The 24,205-nt window shown below is 45.6% G+C and overlaps 6 protein-coding genes across 7 annotated transcripts; 3 read left to right on the forward strand and 3 right to left on the reverse strand.

The window, feature by feature from the left end:
- Positions 1 to 1,647: 1,647 nt before the first annotated feature.
- Positions 1,648 to 4,908, reverse strand: LOC108138335 (segmentation protein paired). The gene is made up of 2 exons (XM_017260499.2): positions 4,588 to 4,908; positions 1,648 to 3,816 (listed from the first exon to the last, which is right to left on the reverse strand). The coding sequence occupies exons 1-2, from the start codon at positions 4,652 to 4,654 to the stop codon at positions 1,976 to 1,978; spliced, it is 1,908 nt and encodes a 635-aa protein (XP_017115988.1). The 5' UTR covers positions 4,655 to 4,908; the 3' UTR covers positions 1,648 to 1,975.
- Positions 4,909 to 14,525: 9,617 nt separating this feature from the next.
- LOC108138187 (peroxisomal biogenesis factor 19) lies at positions 14,526 to 15,984 on the forward strand. 2 transcript variants are annotated; one of them, XM_017260300.2, is made up of 5 exons: positions 14,526 to 14,674; positions 14,758 to 14,872; positions 14,941 to 15,244; positions 15,296 to 15,462; positions 15,520 to 15,984. In XM_017260300.2, exons 1-5 carry the CDS (start codon positions 14,626 to 14,628, stop codon positions 15,761 to 15,763), a joined length of 879 nt encoding a protein of 292 aa, XP_017115789.1. In that variant the 5' UTR covers positions 14,526 to 14,625; the 3' UTR covers positions 15,764 to 15,984. The 2 variants fall into 2 exon arrangements, with proteins under 2 accessions (XP_017115789.1, XP_017115788.1); XM_017260299.2 differs by having other exon boundaries at positions 14,527 to 14,674; positions 15,299 to 15,462.
- Positions 15,919 to 17,227, reverse strand: LOC108138184 (probable ribosome production factor 1). Its single transcript, XM_017260297.2, has one exon. It carries the CDS (start codon positions 17,146 to 17,148, stop codon positions 15,985 to 15,987), a length of 1,164 nt encoding a protein of 387 aa, XP_017115786.1. The 5' UTR covers positions 17,149 to 17,227; the 3' UTR covers positions 15,919 to 15,984.
- Positions 17,228 to 17,250: 23 nt separating this feature from the next.
- Positions 17,251 to 18,419, forward strand: LOC108138186 (tRNA (cytosine(38)-C(5))-methyltransferase). The gene is made up of 2 exons (XM_017260298.2): positions 17,251 to 17,376; positions 17,427 to 18,419. The coding sequence occupies exons 1-2, from the start codon at positions 17,316 to 17,318 to the stop codon at positions 18,401 to 18,403; spliced, it is 1,038 nt and encodes a 345-aa protein (XP_017115787.1). The 5' UTR covers positions 17,251 to 17,315; the 3' UTR covers positions 18,404 to 18,419.
- A 261-nt stretch (positions 18,420 to 18,680) lies between these two features.
- On the forward strand, positions 18,681 to 21,673 carry LOC108138182 (engulfment and cell motility protein 1). The gene is made up of 4 exons (XM_017260295.2): positions 18,681 to 18,905; positions 19,214 to 20,227; positions 20,288 to 20,839; positions 20,896 to 21,673. The coding sequence occupies exons 1-4, from the start codon at positions 18,794 to 18,796 to the stop codon at positions 21,393 to 21,395; spliced, it is 2,178 nt and encodes a 725-aa protein (XP_017115784.1). The 5' UTR covers positions 18,681 to 18,793; the 3' UTR covers positions 21,396 to 21,673.
- LOC108138183 (probable protein S-acyltransferase 23) lies at positions 21,613 to 24,130 on the reverse strand. The gene is made up of 2 exons (XM_017260296.2): positions 22,328 to 24,130; positions 21,613 to 22,272 (listed from the first exon to the last, which is right to left on the reverse strand). Exons 1-2 carry the CDS (start codon positions 23,891 to 23,893, stop codon positions 22,081 to 22,083), a joined length of 1,758 nt encoding a protein of 585 aa, XP_017115785.1. The 5' UTR covers positions 23,894 to 24,130; the 3' UTR covers positions 21,613 to 22,080.
- Between the last annotated feature and the right edge of the window lie 75 nt (positions 24,131 to 24,205).

Consider the following 24,205-nt stretch of genomic DNA (forward strand, 5'->3'; position numbering starts at 1 on the left):
CAACATCCAGCATCCAGCATCCAGCAACAATTAACAAAAAAAATTAAATTAAATTTCATCTCGAGTCGCGTCGTTGTAAATTACTGTTTTCCCTGCCTTTGATGTTCAACACTCGGCCAGCCCATTAATCACGGCTTAGGGGAGGGCATACAGGGCCCATGTCCATGATCTCTGGGCAGCCGTAGCCCCAACTTCCATTATCGCCACAGCTGCCTCCGCGTTTTGGAGGCCACATCGTCGAGCTTTTCCTCTGGCAGCTTTGCTGGGTAATTCTTGTATCGCTACCGAAAATTAATGCGTAATATTTCGGATTTAATCATTTCCCGATCGAAGCTTTCTTTATGCTACTGTTGCTGAGAATTTTCTCCCCAACTCGGTGGGTAACGAATTAAAATCGTAATTGGTTTATTAACCCAGTTGGTGACTTTGGGTGCTATTAAATTGGCATTAGATGTTGTCTGCAAATGGCCAAATAAGTCAGATAACAAGATCGAATTTTCAAACAGAGAATAATGGACATATGGAAATATGGACATGATTCTCCAGATGAAAGGTACTTATCCGTTTGAATTTTGATTTGATTTTTTTTTATTTTTATTATAAAAATAATTGAATAACTGTTATTCCTGATTTGTCAAAATAAAAATGAAAGGCCAACAGCTATTTCTAATTTTTATTAAATAAAATTAAATTCACAATTGTTTTCAAACAAAAATATATTAGTATTTTATAACTGTACAAAATAACTATTATAATTAAACAAATATCAAAATGTAAGTTATTTTATAATAAAAAACAATAATAAATGTTTACGATGTTTTATGTAGATTGTTATTTAGCCCATGATTTTTTTCTACCTCATCAACAGTTATTAAATTGGCTTAGATGTTGTCTGCAAATGGCCAAATAGATCAGATATGAGGATGAAAATCTTGCGATTATGGGATTATGGTTCTTAAAAGGACGAAATCAACTAGATCTAGATACGGATTTTGTGCAATTTTCTTTGCTAATCTTTTCGTGTACCTGGAAAACTTATCGTCCCGCCGATTCCTAAGTCGATTGCAAAGTCAATATTTACTTTTCCCTCTCTCTCTGGTTAAACGAAAAACAAACTGCGAAAAGAAGTTCTTTCTAGATTAAAATAATAGAGCCAGTAGAGAGTTCTAAGGCTGTCTGAGCTGTCTGGAGGTGAGGATTCAAGGATAATGACTTCATCAATTGCCATTGCTCGGACACGTAGGATGGGCTGATCCCCGGCGATGAGGTGTGAATTTGAGGTAAGTCCGAACGAGAGCAATTACTCAGCCGTTCGATGGAATCGAGGGGGCAATTAACACCTTGGTTGGAGTTGTCTTCGCCACTCTCACATCAGAGTTTTCTCGTTTTGGGCAGTTTTCTCTTTTTTTTTTCCGGAAACTAAACAGCCCACGCAGCACAGTTGGATCGCCAGTTCCGAGACGATTCTCCCCGGGTGACCGTTTGTAGATCTCCAGCTAGGTCCGTGGAAAGCGCAACTACTTAAAGGCTCTAATGGCCCGAAGGATTTCCCATTTCGCATTTTCCGTTTTCCATTTCCCGCTGCGAACAGAAGCGTGTCAAGGCTGCTGAATGGTTGCGAGCATTTTCAAGTGAAAGACCATGGAATACGGGATAAATTAGCATAGATATTTATTTTCAAGGCACTTGCTACTTAGGCTATATTCTTATGTCTTATGTCTTATGTTCTACACCTTAGTGGGTACTATTTACTAGGCTTAGCTCTACGAATTGGAACTATTTTATGGGGGGCAGGGCGAGTCTGTCAGATGTTTTGCCACATGGAAAACATCAGTACTGCCCCACTCAGAAATGTTGTTGTGTTCATGTTTCTCCCCAGCTATTTACATCTTTGGCGGCTTGTTCCTGGTGACACCTGCTCCTGCTCCTGCTCCTGCTTCTTTTGGAGGAGGAGGTGGAATATGGATATCCTATTTTAGTACCAGGAATGATAGAACGGCTGTGGCGGCATCGTCGAGTAGTTGACCTTCGAGGGCGATGGGAAGGCGGCGGCATTGAAGTTCTGCGGCATGAAGTGCGACGACGAAGTGGGTGGCGGATAGTGCGGATGTCCGCCCGCGTATTGCGGATGCGCGTGTGGATGTGCATGCGGATGCGGCGCATGGGCATGCGGATGTCCGTGATGCGGATGCGAGTGAGCATGTCCGGGTGCCGTCGGTGGATAGGTGGCATACTGCGGTGCATGCTGATACGGATGGAACATCTGGTGGGTGGTCATCTCCAGGGCCTGGCTGGTCGAACTGGTGGAGTTCAGCGAGTCCTCCGGCGAGAGCGGGGCATTGGGACGCAGGGCCTGCATGGAGCTCCAGCCGCCGTACAACTGCGACTGACTGGCCGCAGCCGCTGCTGCTGCCACCAGATCCACCGTTTCCACCTTGAGGTCACCGGCCGATAGCTCCTCACTGCCAGCACTGGCATTGGCCAGCGACTGCGAGGGATCGGCTCCCGAGCTGCCCCCACTGGAGGTCACTCCGCCATTACCCACCACCGCCGACAGGCTGTTGGGCGTGGGCGGCAGCTGGCCAAAGGCGGAGGACACCGACTCGTTGGGACTCTCGTTGCGCGGCATGGTCGTCTGGTGGGTTTCCGTCTCCGTTCCGTAGACAGAGCCCAACTGCGTTTCATAGCCGGACACAATGATGTTCCCGGTGGGTGTGGTGCTATGTCCACTCTCGCCCGCCATCAGATAGCTGGCCGTGCTGCCATTCGGATTGTAGAACTGATGATGATGCGGCGGCGTGGTTGTGATTCCCGGCGAGAGATTGCTGCCGCCCATGGTCGTGGTGGCGGCGGCGGTGGCCACGGAAATATTGGCAGCACTGCCGTAGAAATCGTACTGCTGCTGGTACACAGAGCCAGCGGCGTCCAGGGAGCCGGGCATCATGGCCAGCGGCGCCATGCTGGGAACACTGGATACCACACTTGGCAGCGACGAGGTGGCAGTGGGCACATGGCTAACAGAGGCCATACCGCCAGGGGCACCGGCCGATACGGAGGTGTGCTGCTTGCGGAGACGAGCCCGCCGATTGCTAAACCACACCTGGATGCGGGCCTCCGTGAGATTGGTGCGCTGGGCCAGCTCCTCGCGGGTATAGATGTCCGGATACTGGGTGCGCTCAAAGGCGCGCTCCAGCTCATCCAACTGGGAGGCCGAGAAGGTGGTCCGGCAGCGGCGTTGCTTGCGCTTCAGGGCGATGCCCGGCTCACTTTCGCAGTCCGAGATTTCCTCATCGGAGTGCTTGTTGTTGCTGCTGTTGTTGTGATGACCTCCCGAAACATCGGAGCCGCAAGAGCTGGAGGCCTTGGTAACGCCACCGGCGGGAGAACCGGAGGCAGAGGACAGATCATTGTCCAGCGGAGCATCGCGACCACGCACCAGGCGCGAAATGGCCGAGACGGAGGGCGCTGTGCTCCGGTCGCACACACCCTCGCGGATCAGCTTCTCCCGGATCTCCCAGGAGAACATGCCGGGATTGTTGCGCTTGTAGTCCTCAATGCGGTTCTCGATTTCGGGTGTGGCGATCCTCGGCTTGGAGCCACCAATCACTCCCGGCCGGATGGAGCCTGTCTCCTGATAGCGATTCAGGATCTTCGATACGCAGCCGTGGGAGACGCGCAGTTGGCGGGAGATCACACAGGGACGAATGCCATCGGCGGCCATCTCGACGATTTTCAAACGAATGTTATTGGGCAGTGGACGACCGTTGATGAAGACTCCACCTAGTTGATTGACGCGCCCTTGGCCGCTGTTCATGTCTGGAATGGCAGAGGAGGAAATCGAAATGGAAATGTTTTAGAGGCTTTTCCAATTTGCTAGGTAGCGCAGAGCGCGTGTCACTTGATTTACGACTTTGTTGACTTCCCGGGAAGAGGGAAGAGGGAAACTCGGAGCTAAGGTCGAAGGTCAGAGGCGCGCGACTCTACCGCCGAGCAAACTAATGGCCATTAGAGAGTCGCCGACGGCCTTGGATCAAACTGAGAACTGAGAATTTTGGCAGGGATGTAAACAGTGTGTTAAGGGAACTACGAGAGGTGGAAATCTGATGAGATATGTCATCTCAAGAACAAAGCTCAAAATGCTTACGATTCTGGATGAATCTGGATTAAAGAAAGTTATAAAGATATGAACACAAAGCTCAAAAGTTAATACGATTCTGAAGGAGTCTGGACAAATTAAAGTTAGAAGATCTATAAAGAACTAACAATTTAAGACAAAGCTCAGAGTGGTTTAAGGTTTTAAGTTTCGCGAGTTGATTAGGGCTTATTTTTTTTACAAAATTTGGAAAACTTTAAAAGAAATTATAAAGGAAAGGTCTTAAAGGAAATGGAACTTGTATCTAAAAAATCTTAATGAGTATTGAACCTTAAGACAAAGCTTAGAGTGGTTCCAATCAAAAACTACATTTACAATTCATCAATTTAGTTGACCCAAAACTAAGATCACTTGAACAGAACTCATATCCAATCTATCTATTAACCTAGTGACATCTAGGATCTTGCTGATAAATACAAATTATAGCAACTTACCTTGCATGGTAGAATATCCATTGAAGAAGGGTCTGTGCATGGCGGCAGCAAAGGCGGTTACGGTCATAGTTTCTGGAGCTCCAAGAACCGTGAAGTTGTCCCGGCACAAAACCGGCGGAAACTCAGTCTTGGAGTTCGTGAATCACTTGGTATAATATCACTTAAGTTCTAGACGATTTCTTGACACTCAAAGTCAAAGTCATAAGTTATCGTTGCGAGGTGTTGTCTAACTAACCGATTAGTTTCAGAGCGAGAATCTTAGGGCACGAGAATCTTAAGACGAAGACGAGATGCGGTGTGACTCGTTGCGCAGTCTGTGCCTGACTGATTTCACCATCCGAACGCCGGCCAAGATCGTTGCCTTTCTGTGAAGCCGCGGCCCAGACGTCGGCCATATCCCACTGCCACTTGGCAGGTAACCACCACGCGGACCAATCGCAGACCGCTCTACGACGGCCTCTCGCTCCCACTTGCAAGCGTATATAGGGCACCCATCTCACTCGGCGCCGGGGGCGTCTCAACACGAAAATTGATGTGGAACGGGGGAGAATGGGAGAGAACTTGGGATGGGGTATACGAGAAGAAGGGAACCCCAATATCACACAAGCTCCTTGGCACTCCATTCCCATCCTGAACATGATTTTTGACTTTATAAGGTGTATTTCTTGGGAGGTTACACTAGTTTCCGGAAATTACAGTAAACATTAAGTGGTAGACCTAATGCAATCCAACACGCATTATACACTTTACAAGCGTAATATATCCTTTATCGATTCCTCGTTATAAGGACATCATTGTTTGATCTAGGCAAGTCACTTTCGAAATGATTTACCCAAATAGTTCGAATATTTCGTTTTACGTAAATACTGATATGAGATTTTCTTTGGGGTTCCACTCGAACCCGGAAATCAAATTAGATATTCACTGGCACTCATAATGCAATCGAGTACGCATTTAACACTCTTTACAAGCGTATTATATCCTTTATTGATACCTCATTAGGGTTTTTAAGTTATATAGGTACGAAAGCAGACACTTTTCTGACAGTTAAAGATAGAAAACGGAACCGGAGCTTACAAGTTATAATTCAAAATTGTTGTGCCTAAAAAAGTATTAACATAATATATTTAATTTTCTAACACCTTATGAAATACCTTGTGAATGAAAATTATAGGGTAATTGTGGATCAAAATACTAAATTACTACGATCGTACTATTATTTAACAAAAAGCTAAGAATTTGTATCATCTTATGTTGATTAATCGTGTTTAGTTAGTTTCCAATTAACCGTTCAGCGTTAGGGTTAAAAAAAAAGTCCCAACCATAGGCATATCCTTGTCACGCTTTTGAAACCATTATGCTCCGGTGCTCAAGGTGATGGCATCGTTGCGACCCTGTTCTATGGGCTGCCCGTGAGTTTGATTAATTGTGGAATTTCACGCAACAGAGGCTCTCAAAAAGAAGTTAAGCAAAACCGCTGGAAAAGAAAGCGCTGAGCGGGATAACAACGAGCCGCCGAACAATAGAGAGCGCCAAGTGTTGGGAGAATTAATGATGGACCCCGGTCGGAACGCCAGCGAGGAAATTGGCCCAGAGAAACGTAACGTAACGAATGCACATCCTCCAGACGCAGATCCATAACAGATCCGAGCAAGGACAACGGAGGCCGCAAACCAACAAAGACTTAGGTTTCTACTGCTCGGTGTGGCTGCCCGTTGGGAGTTTGGTTAAGCAAACCCAACGGGAGGAGTTCGGAGTACCCAGTGAGGAGCGAGGACATTTGTCGCCTGGCAGGATAGCAAAAACCCCGACGACCTTGAGCCGGTGACCTTGATTGTAAACTGTCAGCTCTAGACATTCAATTGGAGAGGCAAATGGGAAGTGAAGAGGCGCCTCAATACCCCCGATCAATACCCCACCATCCGATTCGATCCTTGTTGATTTCTCAATTTAGCCAGACAATGAACGCTGAATAGGCCACTCATATAACGCTAATTTCGCGCTATCAACGCTTCGAAAGAGGCGATCCTGCAACAGGATCGAACCCAAGAGCAGGGAACGGTTCTGGCTGACATGCAGGAAGCAGTAGGAGGCATTGGTGCCATAAATGCTGCGAGTCAGCTTCGCTCGCAATTCCACGAATCGGCCAGCGGGAAAATGAAGACACATCCGTGCAATGAATAGCGATGCTAAGAGACTTTTTATGATGCCACCCAGGGTGCTATGAATGAAAATCCTCCTTGTGATCTTGTGATCGTCAACTTTCAACTTTTGCCAGCGGATCGCTCTCGTACCTGCGCAACTAAAACTCCAAACTCCTAGGATCGCATCTGATTTGGAGGATCTACCTCGAGAGGCTCGTGTGCCCAATCGACGCAAACAAATACCGCTATAATCGATCCCAACATTGAATAGATTGTGCAATTTATTTGTCCCCAATTTAACATTACATACCCCCATTATGTGTGTTTAAAGTTTATATTTAACATTAATTTATTGCAGCATCTAAGTTTTTGTTTTAACTCTTGTCCAAAAATGAGTTAAATATTTAAATGAGCAAATCATCACAATAAAGTTGTAAGATATCGGTTTTAGCCAATTTTATACATTTTGTAACAAACAGATTTGACTGTTATAATCAAAAGTTATCCAAATTTAAAATAATTATGACTGTTTAAAATATACCATTATGTGTTTTAAAGTATCTTAAATTAAAAAGCATTCAAAGTAACAAAAAGTCAACAAAGTTATAGATATAAATTTATTTAATTTTAAATTGACCAATAAATACAATACAATAAATGGGACAACTAAAAAAATCTTAAGAAAAATGTATAGTACGGAAATATATTTTAACAGAAATATATAGATTGTCTGTTTATATTTTAGCTTTGATCCTCTGACCTTTGCTTCGGCTTTATATGATTTAAGTTATTTTAAGTTATGCAACATTTCGCAATGGGTTTTTTTTTCGCCAGGCTATAGACTAAAGGATACCATTTAAAAGTAATAAAGTTCAATCATATAAGTCATAAACAAAAATGAAATTCAGATTTAAGAATTTAACGAAACAATATCAAGTATACCCTTTTATGTTAATGTGGGCTCTTTTTCTAAAAACATTCTCTATTTGATGGGTATGACCAAGTCGACGGCATTTTAACGTATTTCTCCCAACTGTTCTCCTCTCGATTTCCGCTGCTGTTTGTGTTTGGCAATCGATTCGCTTTGGCCGGACGTAATGCGGTCTGTTGTCACACATTGGAACGGCCTTGATTGTTTCACGTTCCCTGCGCCTAATGTCTTTATCAGTCCCTCTGCGATTGTTATTGTTGCTGCTCCGTTGGATGCTGTGGTGTGCATCGAATTTCCATGCCCACAGCCCACAGAAGGCCCTTCTCGTAGAACGCCCTACGGGATGCTTAGATAATGAACTATTTAGAGCCATGATTTCTAGAAATTAGGAATTTCTGGACAGAGCATCCTAACGTACCATGGCATGCCATGTCTAAAAGCATCATCTATTATCCTTAGTTACCTTTTTTTTTGTATTCAAACTACAACGAAAATTAAGTTTAGTGAATACCAATGAAGGGTTTTATTTTTTACATATTTAATAATTTTACATTTCAGTAATCTGTTAAACTTAATTTTAATTAATATTTTTTAATAATTAAGATTTATTGTATATAAACCCATAAATATTCAAGCATATTAAATATAATTCTTGTATATAATTTTGAAATTATAACATTTATATTTCCCGTATTTAGTTATGTTATAATGACAACCACATAAGTTATCGAATATATTCTTTAGTTTTTATACCCGTTATACATAGGTATACTGTATTCCTTGGATAGTGTAAGTCAAATTAAGATTCATATAGATAAGGCTTAACTTAAGTTTTATTAAATATCCATCATTAAGAGTGAAACAATTTAGAAAGAACAAAATTTTAAGCGACCATTAGTTTTATTTTCCTCCTGGCTCACTGCTTAAGTCTACTATTGATCCTCCGGTTCTGCGTTGATCCTCAAATATTTCCACTCGTTCGACAGACTGGCAGGCGGCGATTGACTTTTTGCTAATCCGCAGTTAGTTTTAGTAAATACGAGTCCCAACAGAGGCTCCCTGGTCACGGCCCATCCCAAAAACCAGCCCTCTGAATCTCCGGAGCTGAGTTTTTCTCCGGAGCGATTGTAAATCGAAATCCCCGCTAAAGCATGCAAACAAATAGCGGCAAAGTGCGAGATTAGAGGGAAAGTCGCACCAGCTTAGGCCCTGGATCCTGGCCATCCAGCATCCTGCATTCTGAATCCTGGATCCCGCGGATCGCCAGTTGACTTTTTCAAATATTTGGGAAAAGTTCTCGAGTGTTGATCGCACGATTATAGCGGATAATCGCATTACAGTCCGACGTTTTATTGATCAACATTTGTAAACGATTTGCCATGGCATTTTTGGGTGGGACACGTTAAACCGGGCCAAGGAATCCCAGGTAGTCTGGGCCACAAAAAAAAAAAAAAAAAAGAAAATGCTGCGGCTTAACGCAGCCCCCGCCCACCGTAAAAAGGGGGCGGAAGGCCGAGGACGAGGGCCTTTCCCGATCTCCGGGCGATTAACCCTTGCTCTTGGTAGCAGTTTAGCCGGGCTAATTGAAGGCATTAGTTGTTTGTGGGTCGCGAGGTGGCTTCCGCCGAATTGCTTTGTCTGCAAATTAGCATCTTTCATATGGCTTGATCGGAGGAACTTCGAGCCCCTGCCCACAATCGTATGGTTTTGGCACTCCGACCGCACGACATTCGTCATGCACTCAGGGAAAAACACTTTACGGTGTTCTATAATTTTGCATATTCAGCTAAAAGCATATTTTGCAGGGAGTACGAGTACTGGCAGTATGCACAAGAGGAGGTTACTCACAATCAATCGTTAAAGTGCAGTTTAGAATTTTATATTGATTAAAAATTTATTTAAAATTTATTTAAAGTTGGTTGTTAATAAAGCGCAAACTTGGTTGATTTTGTTTTTTGAATAATTAAAAATTGATATTTAGAAACGCTAGTTTTGCGCTCTCCTTCTTTATTCCTATTCCTAAACATTTTAGGCATCAAAATAAAATTTATTCAGAATTTAATAAAAAATTGATTTATGCTTATACATTTTATTTTTTTATATAAAATATATATTAAAATTCTCAAGTTAAGGCTTATAAATTGTTTTGAAAAGATCTTAGGGTATCTAAAATTGGGGAGAATTTATCATATAAAACTGAAAACGTACTTACTAAAGGCCCTTTGTTACTATAAAAAGAAATTAAAATTTAAAAGAATTTAAAATTTATAATTAAAGTGTTGTCTTAAACTAAACTCTGTTAACACTGTAATGATTTAAAACTGATTTTTTCCCTGTGTATTTAGACGTCACACAGTCTGGGCGTAAATTTAGCAGGTCATGTGGGATTGTGCCCGAAGGAGTGCTTCCTTGTCCCAGGGGCAAAAGGGGAGCCCCTGCCACTTACACCCACTTTCGAGAAACTCATTAGCCTGAGCCACAACAAACGGAGCTGAGGAGGCCAAACAAAACAAAATCCCGGCCAATCGACTGCTAAACGCTGTCGGCACACATCTGAGACGGAGGCCAACAAATTGATCATTAAACAGAAGGCGCAAAGGTAGGCGCAACCCATCGTTGTCCAACAGCAGATCGCCAGATCAGCATCAGGTCGAGATCGAACACCTGGGCCCTCGTCGACCTGCCGAAGAAAGTGACGAGGCCGCGACGTCAACAAGATTAATTTGTTTTCCGGCCGGGTCCGCCGAGTGGTTCCATCTCCTTCTCCATCGCTATAAACATTTCCCATCCCAATCCCAATCTCCTCCTCCATCCATCAGCCAGCAACCTGTTGTCCAGTTCTCCGATTTGTAATTGCTCTGCTTTGTAGTCGATCAGCATCGATCGTGGATCGAGCACACATTCGATTACGAGTCTATCCAACCAACATCATTAGTTTTCTTGGAGTAGAGTCCACAAAGTAGGTGCCGTTTTTCTCACATCTCGACTCTTTCTTTGGATTCTGTGCTCGGGCTTGGACTTGGGGATCTTCGGCGGCGTTTGTCCATTAGCCACGGCTCGCATCGGATATATGCGAATTTAAATAAAATTATTCAATTGTTTCATTAATCACTGGCCCTGGGCTGCGTTTTCTTTTCAAAAATGCATTGCAAATGGAAAATGATTTCCAGAGCCTGTGATTATTAATACATTAGTCCGCAAGAGTCTTCAGATTTAAATTACTGAGGATGTGAACCAAGTACCAATTGCTTATGGCCAAAATGTAAGCTTTATATTTATTTATTTATATAATAAATTTGATTTTCAATTTAATAAATTAGCTTATTAACTTATTTTCAGGCCGAGTTCATATTTGTTTCTATTGAAAATATTATAAGCTTGCAATAAATAATTAAATTGAGATCTTAAACATTTTAATCAACATCCCGTTTTCAGCCGGATTAATTTCTTAACAAGTCTTAAGTAAGAGTGTTTCCTAAATAGTCTTGATAAACAAATAATTTATATTATTCATTTATTCATTTAAACAAATAATTTATATTACCCAGCAGCATGAGAGGAATTTCAGTAGCCCCTTAAAATAACAGAAGGGTTTAAAAATGTTGGTTTTCAACAGCATAAAAAGCCTTTTTGCATTCTAAGCAAACGATAGCTCTCTCTCTTTATAATGAGATTGGTCTCATTAGGGGTAATTTCTTAACTACTTTAATAAGAAGCATTTAAACAGAGGTCGCACCAGCAACTTTCCACAAATTGTGACACACCAAATCGATCGAGGAACATAAAAAATATGTGCAGCGGTTAGCGGTTCACGATAAAAAGGCAGGGCATGGCGAATTGGGAGGCTGCAACCGAAACGCACACTTAATTTCCGCTTAATCAAACAGAACAGCGACCAGGGGCAGTCACATCAACCCACATCATCTGGAGCAGACGACCCTCCGCCCCAATCCCCGGACAAAACAAAAAAAAAAACAAAAAAAAACAGCGACAGACGCAGGGGCTCATTTGCATGGGCACTTTGATGGAGAGCGATGGGTGTCAGAGCATGAAGAGCTCGCCCCATTGCGCAATGGAGGATGTGGATGTGGATGTGGATGGAAACTGAAGCTGGTATTGCATCTTTTGGGAAGCTGCGACCAGTTGTCTTCACCGCTTTTTTGGGGGATGCTGATTTCAAAGGAAAACTGGGAGTTTTCCAGGAAAGTCTGCCAGCCTTGTAATCGCATTTACTATGGCCCAAATATCAAAAGATAACGCGATCGACAGGATCAGAAAGATAAAAATATATGAATAGCATTGACAAACTAACATCCAGTTGTACCTAGAAATATATTTTCTATAAATATTTGTTTATTAAGAGCCTATATTGACCGTATAATAAATATAATCATAATAATAAATAATTCATTATTTAAATAAAATTTATTTGAATTAAATACAGGTCATTAAATATTTTTCAAAAAATAGGAACCACCATACAAAAACTTATAGAGATTACATTGAAATTAATGCACTGGTTTGCTGAAATTATAAAAAAACATAACTTAAATTGATTTTAAACCCATTTTCAATTCAATAACCACTTTGTGAAAGAGTTTACTCCATACCCATTCAAAAAACTATATTAATCAGTAAAGTACACCAAGAAATTAATAAATTAAATGCAATTGGTTTTCTGTGTGTAGAAATGCTGAAAATTTTAGATTTAAAAAACTGTATTTCCCAACTGATATTTAGAAATAAGACTATCACTTGATAAACAAATAGTATTATTTAAATATTTATAACGTTATTCTTTTATTACCATAAATACTATTTGAGGACACACGCCACAAACTACAACCTCTGTGATGTGGATATAAAACCTCAATCATTGCCATTACGGAACAATCGCGGAATCCATTATGGTCTGATCAGTGGATCGTAAAATCGCGCCTCTTTCGCTGGAAGGATGCGGAAAAGTCGAAAAAATAACGTTGCAATCAGCGACCGTGAAATTGCAGCCAATATGTGGAAAGGTTATACATTAAATCCTCGCAAAGTTCCCGAAAAATGTGTTCGTCCTGCAGGGAGGAAGTGAATTGCTAGTGAGGATGTGCTGATGTCCATTTTATGACGGTTCGGATGTGCATTTTGGGTTCCGTTCTAGCACTCTTCTGGGGAAGAGGGAAGAAGTATACAGGTAAGCCCGAAATCCAGCAACCGATTATATCCAAATAAACAACTTTATGGCCAACCAATTGTGCATTAAAAATTATGTCAAAAAAGAGCGAGTCTTGTTTTATTGCGATCGGGTGTGAGTGTGAACCAATTCTGTTGTTTAAGCCAGCAAAAGGGTTTTTACGTTTTCGACTTTTGTTTTTGACTTTTTGACGGTTGTCTTGACTTTACTGAACTCTTTAGGTTCCTGGTAATTTTAAGTTGAACGATATTTTTGTTGTTTTGCATATAAAGAGAAGTTTAACACTAATTTTGCCCTTTTTTAGGGAAACGTGTTAAAGGAGTAAGAGTACCTAAAAGTGAAAGAAAACGGATTACATCCCTTGAAAAAATACAATTTCCATAGTTCTATAGGAAATGTACGAGTTTCGGGCGGTTTGTCCCACCCTAAGTCGCAAATAAAACACCAAATTATGCATTATTTCAGCCGAAGCTCCGCCCATGCTGGGCATTTTTAGGAACCGGGAACCGGGAACGGGAATGTCGAAAACTCCGCCCCAAATGTGAGAAGAAAACACAAATTTACCACAATACTTCGCTGCGTGGGCGTACCGAATCGAAGATTCGTCTTGCTCTTTTGGTAAACCGTGCGGTTAGAGTCGCAAACAGCCCAGTCCAGCCAATTGACCATATGAGAGGAATCGAAAAACCAAGCGGGGTTCCTCCGGAGAGGTGACCTTCGGGCGGGAGTGGACTCCCTACTGAAAAATCCATGTGTCCCGACCATGGGTGTAACGTTCTGGTTTCGGAATTGGTCGCGCATCAGCATCGCGCCGTGACCTTGATGGAATTTGCGACCCAGCACCACTCACTATGTGCGGTTTGGGTTCTGGTCGCAGTTTGGTCGCCGATCTCCGTCCACGCACAGCAAGGTGCGATTCCCGGGGAGATTGGCTGAGAGTTCCGCAGAACAAGCGTAAATATTTTGGGTGATTATTTTAGATAATCTTCGACTAATGTCCTTGGATTGTCTCATTTTGTTCGGCAAGAGGGATATTTAAGTGCTTCCTGCTAAAACGAAGTTAACTATTTCTGTTAAGGTATCAATTAGCTATAAATTTCTCCAGTCTAGATGCGATTTATTTTATAAACTTTTTTAGTTGAGCTATGATTATGCCATGAAATTTACTTTTCACTAGTGGTTGTTTAAATTCATGTCTTATTAAAGTTTCAATGACAAAAAAAAACCTACAAAGTCAGTATAGTCTGGTAATTTACAATTATTTAATATAATCCTTATATTCTATTCCATTCTTATTATTTAATTAAAATTTTAATTATAAATTTTAAATTTTATGTATATAGTGTAAAAATAAACCTATACAATAAAAAAAAAATTAAACTAAAATTTATTTTATTAGCTAAAGTTGTATTAGAAGTTTAAAGTTTACATTAAGAAACATTACTTTAGGAAACATTAATAAAGCAAGTAAAACTTTAGTTGATTATAAAATTATATTATTAGTAATTTCAGTGAAAGATACCAAGTCAAACACCCTTACAGTGGTTTTTCTAAGCATTTAATAAAAATCTTTTGAGAAACATTGTTACGTAGTTTTTTGAAAAGCCGTTATGCGTTTTACGGCCCCACTAAAATGAGAGCGCAGTGTAGCCACACCTGTTCAGCTGACTTTGGGATTTTCCAGGACCAGCTGTGCGGTCCCACTGTTTGGTCGGTCTTTATTTTTTACCATTTCCCACCCACCTCGAAATCAGGTAAAAACTGCCCGAAATTACACAATGTCCGAGGAAAAGAAGAACGGCGATGAATTAAACGACCTGCTGGACAGTGAGTACAAGCCGGATATTCATTTGGAGACCCATTTCCGAACCCTTACATAATGCGCCCTACGTCGCCCACTTTTTGCACAGGTGCGCTGCAGGACTTCGACCAAAGCGGTGGCGACAAAAAGGAGAAGGCCTCGTCCTCGGATGCGGCGACCACCGAAGGAGCCGAGGGCTCCGAGGATCCCGATGCGTTTTTCATGTGAGTCACTGGGGGAATTACATCCAGGCAATTGAACTTTGTATTCTGACCTGTAACCCGCTTTTCAGTGAGCAGGCCAAGGTGCTGGCCGATCGCATGAACACGCTCTTCGGAGGCCCGAACACGCCCACTGGCGACATACCGCCCCTGCCGCAGGATCCCGACCAGATCATGGCCGGGTTCAAGAAGATGGCCGAGGCAGCTGCGCTCACCTTGAGCGGCGAGAACTCGGCCACGGACGAGGATGTCTCCAAGTATTCCGATAGCATTTCGCAGGCGCTCAAGGGCCTGCAGGAGGGCTCCGAGGACCTGGCCGCTCCTGCCTCCGAGAACGATATCGCCAGCATGTTTAGCTCCCTGAACCTGGACGGGGTACGCTTCATTTGACATACCCTTGACACCCTCAAACTTATCCTCTCCTAGCAGGCTGGCGGAGGCGATGGTAACATGTTCCTGCCATTCATGGAGGGCATGATGCAGAGTCTGCTTTCGGCGGAGATCCTGCTGCCCAGCATCCGGGAGCTGCTGGAGAAGTACCCCAAGTATCTCGAGGAGAACGACGCCAAGATTTCGGCTGAGGACAAGGAGAGGTATGCGCTTAACCAACTCCAGTAGATCCATATTTATAAATTATCGCTTATGCGCAGATACCAGAAGCAAATGGAGCTGTACAAGGTGATCGAGGGGCATTTACAGAGCGAGAAGGCCGACGATTCGGCCGCCGTGAAGCGCGAGAAGTTCCGCGTGGTGCTGGACGACATGCGCAAACTGCAAGACTACGGCCAGCCGCCGGCAGAGATTCTGGCCGAGACGGGCGGCGACCTGCCCTTCGGCGATCCCGCGTCGGCCGTAGCCGCCGGCGGTCCCGGTCCCCAGTGCCCCACCATGTAGCTGCTGGTGGAGCACGGTCGTCTCGTGGTGTGCCAATTGGTTAACTGTTGAGTGTTGCACATTTATTAGGCTAAGCAATTTGTATTTTATTTTATCCCCGACAAAATAATCTGGCGGTCGCTAATGGTTATCATCTTCTCTATTCAAATGCGCTATTATGTTTGTATTATCAGTTGGTTTATTAAGCTCTCTATACCTAAATACAATGCCCCGAAATACAACTAGAGGAAGAAGCGTCGTCGGGACTCCATGGCGTGTCGCTTGTTGCTGATGATCCAGGCGTAGTCGCCGGTCTTGCTGTCGAAGGTACCCTCCTGCAGGGAGCGCAGTTTCAGGGTGAAACGCGGCCCCAGTTCGCGCAGCTTTACGCGCTTGCCCTCCTTGGTGAACTCGTAGCGGTGGTGGCGGAAGAAGATGTAATCTCGCTGGTTGTGGAACGTAACGGCACGACGACCACGGAACTCTGGATCGTGGTGAAACAGGGCGCCCAACATGCGGCCCACTGTCAGACCCAAACGGGTGGTAAAGTTGGTCAGGATCACCTCCGGCCTGTGCTTGGTTATCTCCTTGTGGTCGCGCTTTATGTCCGAGGTGAGCTTCACGTTGGACAGCTTGAAGTGTGCAGTGGGGCCGTTGGGCAGGTGGATGACCAGCAGGCCATTCGGCTTCCTGCGATCCTCGTTGATGATCACCACGTCTGTGAACTCCTCGCGCTCTGCGCTCTTGCAGATCTTTTTCACCGACGACTTGTTCCTGATCTTCACCAGAGCATTGGGGAATATGCGCGACAGTTCAAGCCCAAATTTGCGCGTCTTGGTCACCGGATTGTCAGCGAATGTGATCAGCACCTTGGGCTCGTAGGAGCGCTCGAAGTACGAGCTAAAATCGTCCAGTTCCAGCTCCTTTTGCAGCTCCTCGTTGTCGGAGTCTTTGAGATTGGCCACCTCTGTCTGGTCTTTCTCGCGCAGGCTCTCTATGGTGTGGCCCGGATTGGCAGGGACTCCTGCCTTGCGGCGGGCACGTCGCTCCTGCATCTTTTTCTTGTGCTTCTCCTTCTTCATCTTTTTGTAGAGGGCCAAACGCTGCTCCTTGTTGCGCATCAGGCTGAGCGGATTCAAGACCGGAATGCGTGTCTTCTTGTCATCATCGTCGTCCTCTTCGTCGTCCTCCTCGTCGTCATCGTCCTCATCTTCGTCTACATCCTCAACAGGCTCCTGCTTTTTTGGCTGTTTTTTACTGCTGGAGGCAGCTTCCTCATCGCTGCTGTCGGTGACTGGCCCCTCCTGGATATCCACATCCTGCGGCTCCTCTGCCTCAATGCTGGAATCACTGTCCGAGTCCTGCTCAACCGGCGGAGGTGCTGGTTTTCGCTTAATTTTAATCATTTTGCGTTAAATTGAGAAAAGTTAAACAAATGTAAGCGGCACGTGTTGATACTCTTCTTCTTCCTAAACGCATTCACACCGAAACGCGGTCAACCAGATGTTGACCGCAGTGTTGGTAAACGGTTAAGCCGAAACGTGTAGTTTGTAAACAAAAGTAATTATTTGAAATGGGATTTCGGGTTTTAGAACTGTTCAGCGGCATTGGCGGCATGCATTATGCATTTAAATGTGAGTTGGACAACTTAAGTAAAATATACAACTAAAAAATTCGTCATCAGATGCGCAGCTCGAAGGTGAAGTTGTGGCCGCCATGGATGTGAACACTGTGGCCAATGCTGTTTATGTGCATAATTACGGCAGTAATGTCGTAAAAACCAGGAATATCCAGAGTCTGAGTGCAAAAGAAGTGGCGAAACTGCAGGCCAACCTGCTGCTGATGTCCCCGCCCTGCCAGCCCCACACTCGCCAAGGATTGCAAAGGGACACGGAGGACAAGCGGTCGGACGCACTTACTCACCTTTGTGCGCTCATTCCGGAGTGCAAGGACTTAGAGTACATCCTCATGGAAAACGTCAAGGGATTCGAGAGCTCGCAGGCGAGGAATCAGTTTATTGAGGCTCTGGAGAAGGCGGAATTCCATTGGCGGGAGTTCATACTGACGCCCACACAATTTAATGTTCCAAATACCCGATATCGCTACTATTGCATTGCCCGCAAAAATCAGGATTTTCCATTTGCTGGCGGCAAGATCTTGGAGGAAATGCCAGGGTACAAGACGGGGGATCAGACCCTCTCCCAAATATCTCAGATCTTGGACAAAAATGTAACTTCCGATTTCCTAGTGCCCGATGATGTTTTAACCAAAAGGGTTCTGGTCATGGACATAATTCATCCCACGCAAAGTAGATCCATGTGCTTTACAAAGGGCTACACGCACTATACCGAGGGCACGGGATCTGCATTTACACCCTTGTCAGAGGCGGAATCCCATCGGATCTTCGAGCTGGTTAGGGAAATCGACGAGAGTAATAAGGAAACCGGGAAATCGGAGGAGGTCTTGCAGCAGCGATTGGATCTCTTGCATCAAGTGAATCTGCGCTATTTCACACCTCGCGAAGTGGCCCGTTTGATGAGTTTTCCCGAAGAATTTGAGTTTCCCGCAGAGACAACAAATCGACAAAAGTATCGCCTGCTGGGAAATAGTATTAATGTTAAGGTTGTAGGCGAATTGATAAAATTGTTGACCCTTAAATAAACTAAACTACAATAAATTGTCAAAGGCTAAACTAATATGCAATATTGCATAAAAAACTTTCTTTTGAGAAGTAAAATATTTTTTAGTCTTCATAGATGAACTGAGATATATAAATCAAAGAATTGACTAGGTAAGAAAACCTAAAAAAATTTTAAACGATAATAACTTTTATATATCTTATCATGAAAAAGATATTTAAAAACCAAAATTTCTTCGCGCCCAGTGTTACTAATGCTAAATATCGCAACGGTATTTTTGGTAAGAAAACAGCAACATTTTATTTGCTATCACATCTGGCCACACTGTCTTTGATTAATCAACATCGGGAGATTAGTTTACGCAGAAAAAACAATAATAATTGCCGTTCTCGCTGGTTGAAAAAGTTTCAAAATGATACCCAAAAAGACGACGGTTAAGGATTCACACATTGTGAAGATAGCCGTGGAGCGAGAAAACCATATGGCGCAGTTGATAAACCTGGATCAAAGGCATCCCCTGGCAAGTGAGTAAATAAAAGAGAATAACTAAGATTTCAGGCTTGGTAGGCAATAATACCATGAAAAACTTAGTTAAATCAAGTTAAATAGGATAACTTAAGGGAGTAAACCATAATTTTTGTATATTTTTGATATAAAGGCAAGAAAAACATAAAAGTCAAAACGCCTTAAACCAACGCCCTTTACTATAAATTCAAGTGTTATCGTGATGTCAGCGCCCTCCCATTTTCCATTCCTCATTAAAATTCAGAACGTTAAATTAGACAGGAAGTCGGTTTTATGGTATACTCATCTCTTTGTTTTCCCATTTAAGGCAAAATCCAGGACATATGCAATGGTTGGGCCATCAGCGATCACCAGAACTACGCCCTTCAGTTCTGCGAGTCCAACAATCAAAAGTATGTGACCGAAAAGAACCGGAATGAGATCAAGAACGGCTCCGTACTGCGGCTGCAGTACTCGCCCTCGAAAACGGCCAGTGATGCCATGGAGGTCCTGCTCAACGGAAATCCCCAGGAGAAGGCGCAGCGCCTCAAGGAGCTGACCTCGCTGAGCACCGATCACACCTTCGCCCTGGAGTTCATCAAGGAGAAGGGTCTCGACACGCTCATCAAGATGATCGAGGATGGCGGCCAGACCAACGAGGACATTCTCAAGTACAGCCTGGCCAGCTTCGTGGAGCTGATGGAGCACGGCACGGTGTCGTGGGAAGTGCCGGAAAACTCTTTCGTAGCTCGCAACATCGAGATTGTGAGGAACTTCCAGAAGTATCCCACGAACTGCGGCGAGAGCGCCCTGTCCAACCTGGAGAACATTGTGATGTGCAGCAATAAGCATGTCCTGGTTGCCGAGGACATCAAGCTGCAGGACATTTTGCGACTTCTCCAGGAGGTGAACTCTCCAGTGATGCGCCAGAATGCCATCGCCCTGCTAAACGCCCTGTTCGTCAAGGCGGACGAAGCCCGCCGAAGGACCATCGCACACACCATCAGCGCCAAGCAGTTCCGCCTGGCCCTCATTGGCAACGGCCTGGGCACCGAGATGACCCACCAGCTGTATGTGCTGCAAACTCTGACCCTCGGCCTGCTGGAGAAGCGGATGCGCATGAAGATGAATGCCCAGGACCAGGATGCCCACGAGAAGATCAAGGAGCTGCGGCGGATCGCCTTCGACGATCATACCAACGCTTTGAATCAGAATGACGATCACATCCGACGTGGTGGTGGTGGATCCGGAGCTGGCAACGTGAACTTCTCGCAGTACTACAAAAAGCTGGGATTCAAATGCGACATCAATCCTGCCCAGGATTTCATTGAGACGCCACCGGGTAAGACATCACTACCATGCTATAGTTGCTTTACATTATAATTAAACACTAATCTTTCAGGCATATTGGCGTTGGATTGCATGGTGTACTTTGCCCGCAACTACACTCAACAGTATGCAAAGATTGTGCGAGAGAACTCGTGCCGTGCGGATGAGCACGAGTGTCCGTTCGGACGCACCTCCATCGAACTGGTCAAGGTGCTGTGCGACATCCTGCGCATTGGCGAGCCGCCAGCAGAGCAATCCGGCGACTTCCAGCCCATGTTCTTCACCCACGACTCGCCGTTCGAGGAATTCTTCTGCATCTGTGTGATTACCCTGAATCGCACATGGAAGGATATGCGGGCCACTGCCGAGGACTTCACCACCACCTTTAGCGTGGTGCGAGAGCAGATCCAGCGCACACTCAAGCTCAGGCCCGAGAATTTGGAGGATTTTCGCAACAAGATCGCCTTGCTAACCTATCAGCAGATTACAACGTTGCGTCAGCAGGAGCGCACGTCAAAGGAGGAATGCGATTCCACTGCCTCGGCGATTGTAAAGCTTAAGGAGAAGATATCGCCGCACATCCTGGAACTCATCAAACAACAGCGGCTTTCGTTTTTGGTGGAAGGTAGGACGCTCTTGTGAAGAAATTAATTTTTATAATACTAATTACTTTTGTAATAGGCACCCGTTTTGCAAAATATTTGCGAGGAACCAGAACTAAGGATAAGTTCTGGTACGCCCGCCTCTCGCCCAACCACAAGGTCATTCATTACGGCGATTGCGATGAGAAGAACATACCCACCATGGAGGAGCTGCCCAAGAAGCTGCCCATCAGTGAGATTAAGCAGCTGCTGGAGGGCAAGGAATGTCCGCACATGAAAGAGACTCGCATCAGGAAGTCCGCCGTAAATCTGGCATTTTCCATTACGTTCGAGAACATGGAGCACTCCACGTTGGACTTTGTGGCGCCCGATGAGAGTATCTTTAACTACTGGACGGACGGGATTAATGCCCTGCTCTGCCAGCCGATGGTCAGCAAGCAAAAGAACGAGGACTTCGACACCCTGCTGTCCATGGAGATTAAGCTGCGCCTGCTGGACACCGAGGGTGTGGACATCAGCAAGGACCCACCGCCCATTCCCGAGGATCCGGAAAACTACGACTTTTGCTTCGAGAGCTAAGCATACTGCACACTCTAACCATACGAAATATCGATTCATTCTAGACTCCCATCACCCAAGATACATGCCAAAGTGTACCCGCTACATATATATATTCTCCGATCTGATCTTCTGCTAGTATTACTTGTGCAATTCCCCGAACACAAAATGAACAAACTGGTGCGGGCACTCGCGAGTGGCTTGCCCCTGCCTAGCCATTTAGTGAACTTTTACACCATTTATTATTATAGTAGGTATATAATATATAGAGATCATTAAATAACACATTTTATACATAACAATTTTGTACAAAAACTAATGAGAGAAGCGTATTCTTATCCGAGGCTATAAGGTAACAAGTTGGAAAAGCGAAAAGCTCGGCTGGCCGATGCTTGGACATCAGTGTGGAAGGGAATATGTCGATTTCTAATGAGTAGTGTTAATTGATTTAATTTTAATTGGGCTACACTATGTAAACCCGTTCCCTTCCACAATGATAACTATGTAGATTGCAATTGTAGATGATAAAACACGCACTTGCTGACTTACGGATTTCGAATTTGGAAGCATTCGAATAAGCACAAAGCCTGCGGAGCAAAACCAAACTGGCAGCCTACCCGAGTGGGTCTCTGGCTGCCTCCTCGCATCATTATCCACGCACGGGCAGCTTGCGTCGGCGAGCAGGGGCTCGATCCTAGATCCTTAATCAAATGTTATCCTCCAGCAGGAGGTCGTTGTCATCGCCCCTATCCGGCAGGCAGACGAAGAACTCCAGCAGATTGAGGATGGGTCCGCGCGAGAAGGGATTCTGGTAGCGTCCGCGCTTGTCCCGCAGATACGGATATCGCTTGTAGTTGAACATCTCGTTCGTGGTGAGGTTCATGCAGGCGTGCAGGATCTATAGGGGCACAAAGAGCTGAGCAATGGGATTTCACTGGCAAACAAGCACCTACCGAAGTGCACGTGAGTATCCAACCTAGTCCGCAGAACACAATCGCCTCGATGAGACCCAGGACATAGAGCATCGTGAAGCCTTCGATCATGACGCAGTAGCAGGCAAAGTATATGGTGAAGGAGCAGTTGACGGCCACCGACAGGACGAACAGGAAGAACCACATCCTGTTGCGCAACCCGACGCAGTTGTAGATAAAGGGGCAGTGGTGATCGAAGTACGAGACGCACCGGTTGCACACGCGACAGTGCTTGGCCCTCAGCGGACGCAGGCACCGGCAGCTGTGGCACAACCTGGTCAGCATCACGTTCCGCTTCTTCAGCTTGTCGAAGTACGGGATCTGCTTGATGGCCCGATAGTAGGCATCCGAACTGAGTGGTATGTACCCCGGATCCCGCCGGTTGGCAATCGCCCAGCTGATCCACATCACCGCGTTCCAGTAGATGAAGCAATAGTGCGACCGCCTCAGTATGTTCCACGTGATGGGGATGGCGCGGATCATGTACATGGGGTAGCCCCACAGCAGCACCGAGAACAGGAACAGGAACAGCGGGCCCTTGGAGTCCCCCGCACCGCCGAATAGCCAGCCCCAGCTCTCCGAGACCGAGGGAATCCAGCGCGACTTCTTCTTCACCTCGCCGTAGAGCAGACGCACAACATCCTGGTGCTGATGAGCCTGGGCCAGCATGATGGGCGTCTTTCCATTCTTGTCCCTCGGCTCCAGATCCAGTTGCGATTTCTCGCACAGCAGGCGTACACAGGTCATGTTGCCCGAGAGGCAAGCCAGGTGCAGCGGCGTCGACCCAAAGTTGTCCGTCTTCTGCAGTTCCACGCCGGAGTACATGAGCAGTCGCATCAGATCCGCATGCCCCTTGTAGGCCGCCCAATGCAGTGCCGTGTCGCCGTTGATGTCCGTCAGGCTGTTCAGTGCTCCCATGCCCAGCAGATAGGCGGCCGTGGCTGTACGGCCGTACATGCAGGCCAGATGCAGCGGGGTCAGTCCCTTGAAGTCCGCCGCATTGACGGCCACTCCGGCCTGGAGGAGAACCTGCACGACGGAGACGTGGCCCTTACGGCACGCCCAGTGGATGGGCCTCGGACCCTGCGTTCCCAAACAGGGCAGATCAATGGGGGCGGTGCGCTCGATGAGGTACCTCATTAGCTGGACATTCCCGTTCAGAGCTATCCAGTGGGCGGGTGTGTAGCCATGACGATCCCGGGCCGACAAACACTCCAGGCCGAACTTGTCCACCAGGTTCTCCACCTCGCTGACCTCCCCGTTCTTGATGATGTCGAAGATGTCGTCCAGATTCACGGTGGTTGCCCCATCCAGTCCCTCGAAGAGCAGCACGTTTTCATGGTCCTCCACGCCTCCGGTGCCGTGTCCTCCGGCCTCCCCGCGTCCCGCTAAGGGAGGCGAGTGCGGCCGGTGATCCAGGTGGATGTCGTCGGCGTGGGCGTGGCCATCCTCCTCCGCCACGACCATGTTGCAGGAGGAGGAGGCGGTCAGGGGCAGGGCCCAAACGCTGCGCGCCGCCCCCGGACTTGGGTGCACCTTCGAGGCCATGTAGAACTCGAAGTCTACGCCCAGACGGTCCGCCGTTCCACCGTTGCCTTGATGCAGGGGGTTTTCCAGTAGGTGTGCAATCTTGTCGCCTTTTCCCGTAACGCTCAGATCGAAATTTTCAGATCGCTTGGCCAATTTGAAGCGGAACACGCTACGTAAACACGACTGCACTCGATGGCAAGGAAATTATGTCAGCACTGTGAGAAAATCAATACTTGACCCGAAAGGCAGGACTCGAATTGGGGCCATTTTCGAACTCGAGTTGGCGCCAAACCGATAACAGCTGACTGTTATTTTCGGTGTCCCAAACGC

Source organism: Drosophila elegans, unplaced genomic scaffold (genome assembly GCF_018152505.1).
Source record: "Drosophila elegans isolate 14027-0461.03 unplaced genomic scaffold, ASM1815250v1 contig_814, whole genome shotgun sequence".
Taxonomy (NCBI): domain Eukaryota; kingdom Metazoa; phylum Arthropoda; class Insecta; order Diptera; family Drosophilidae; genus Drosophila; species Drosophila elegans.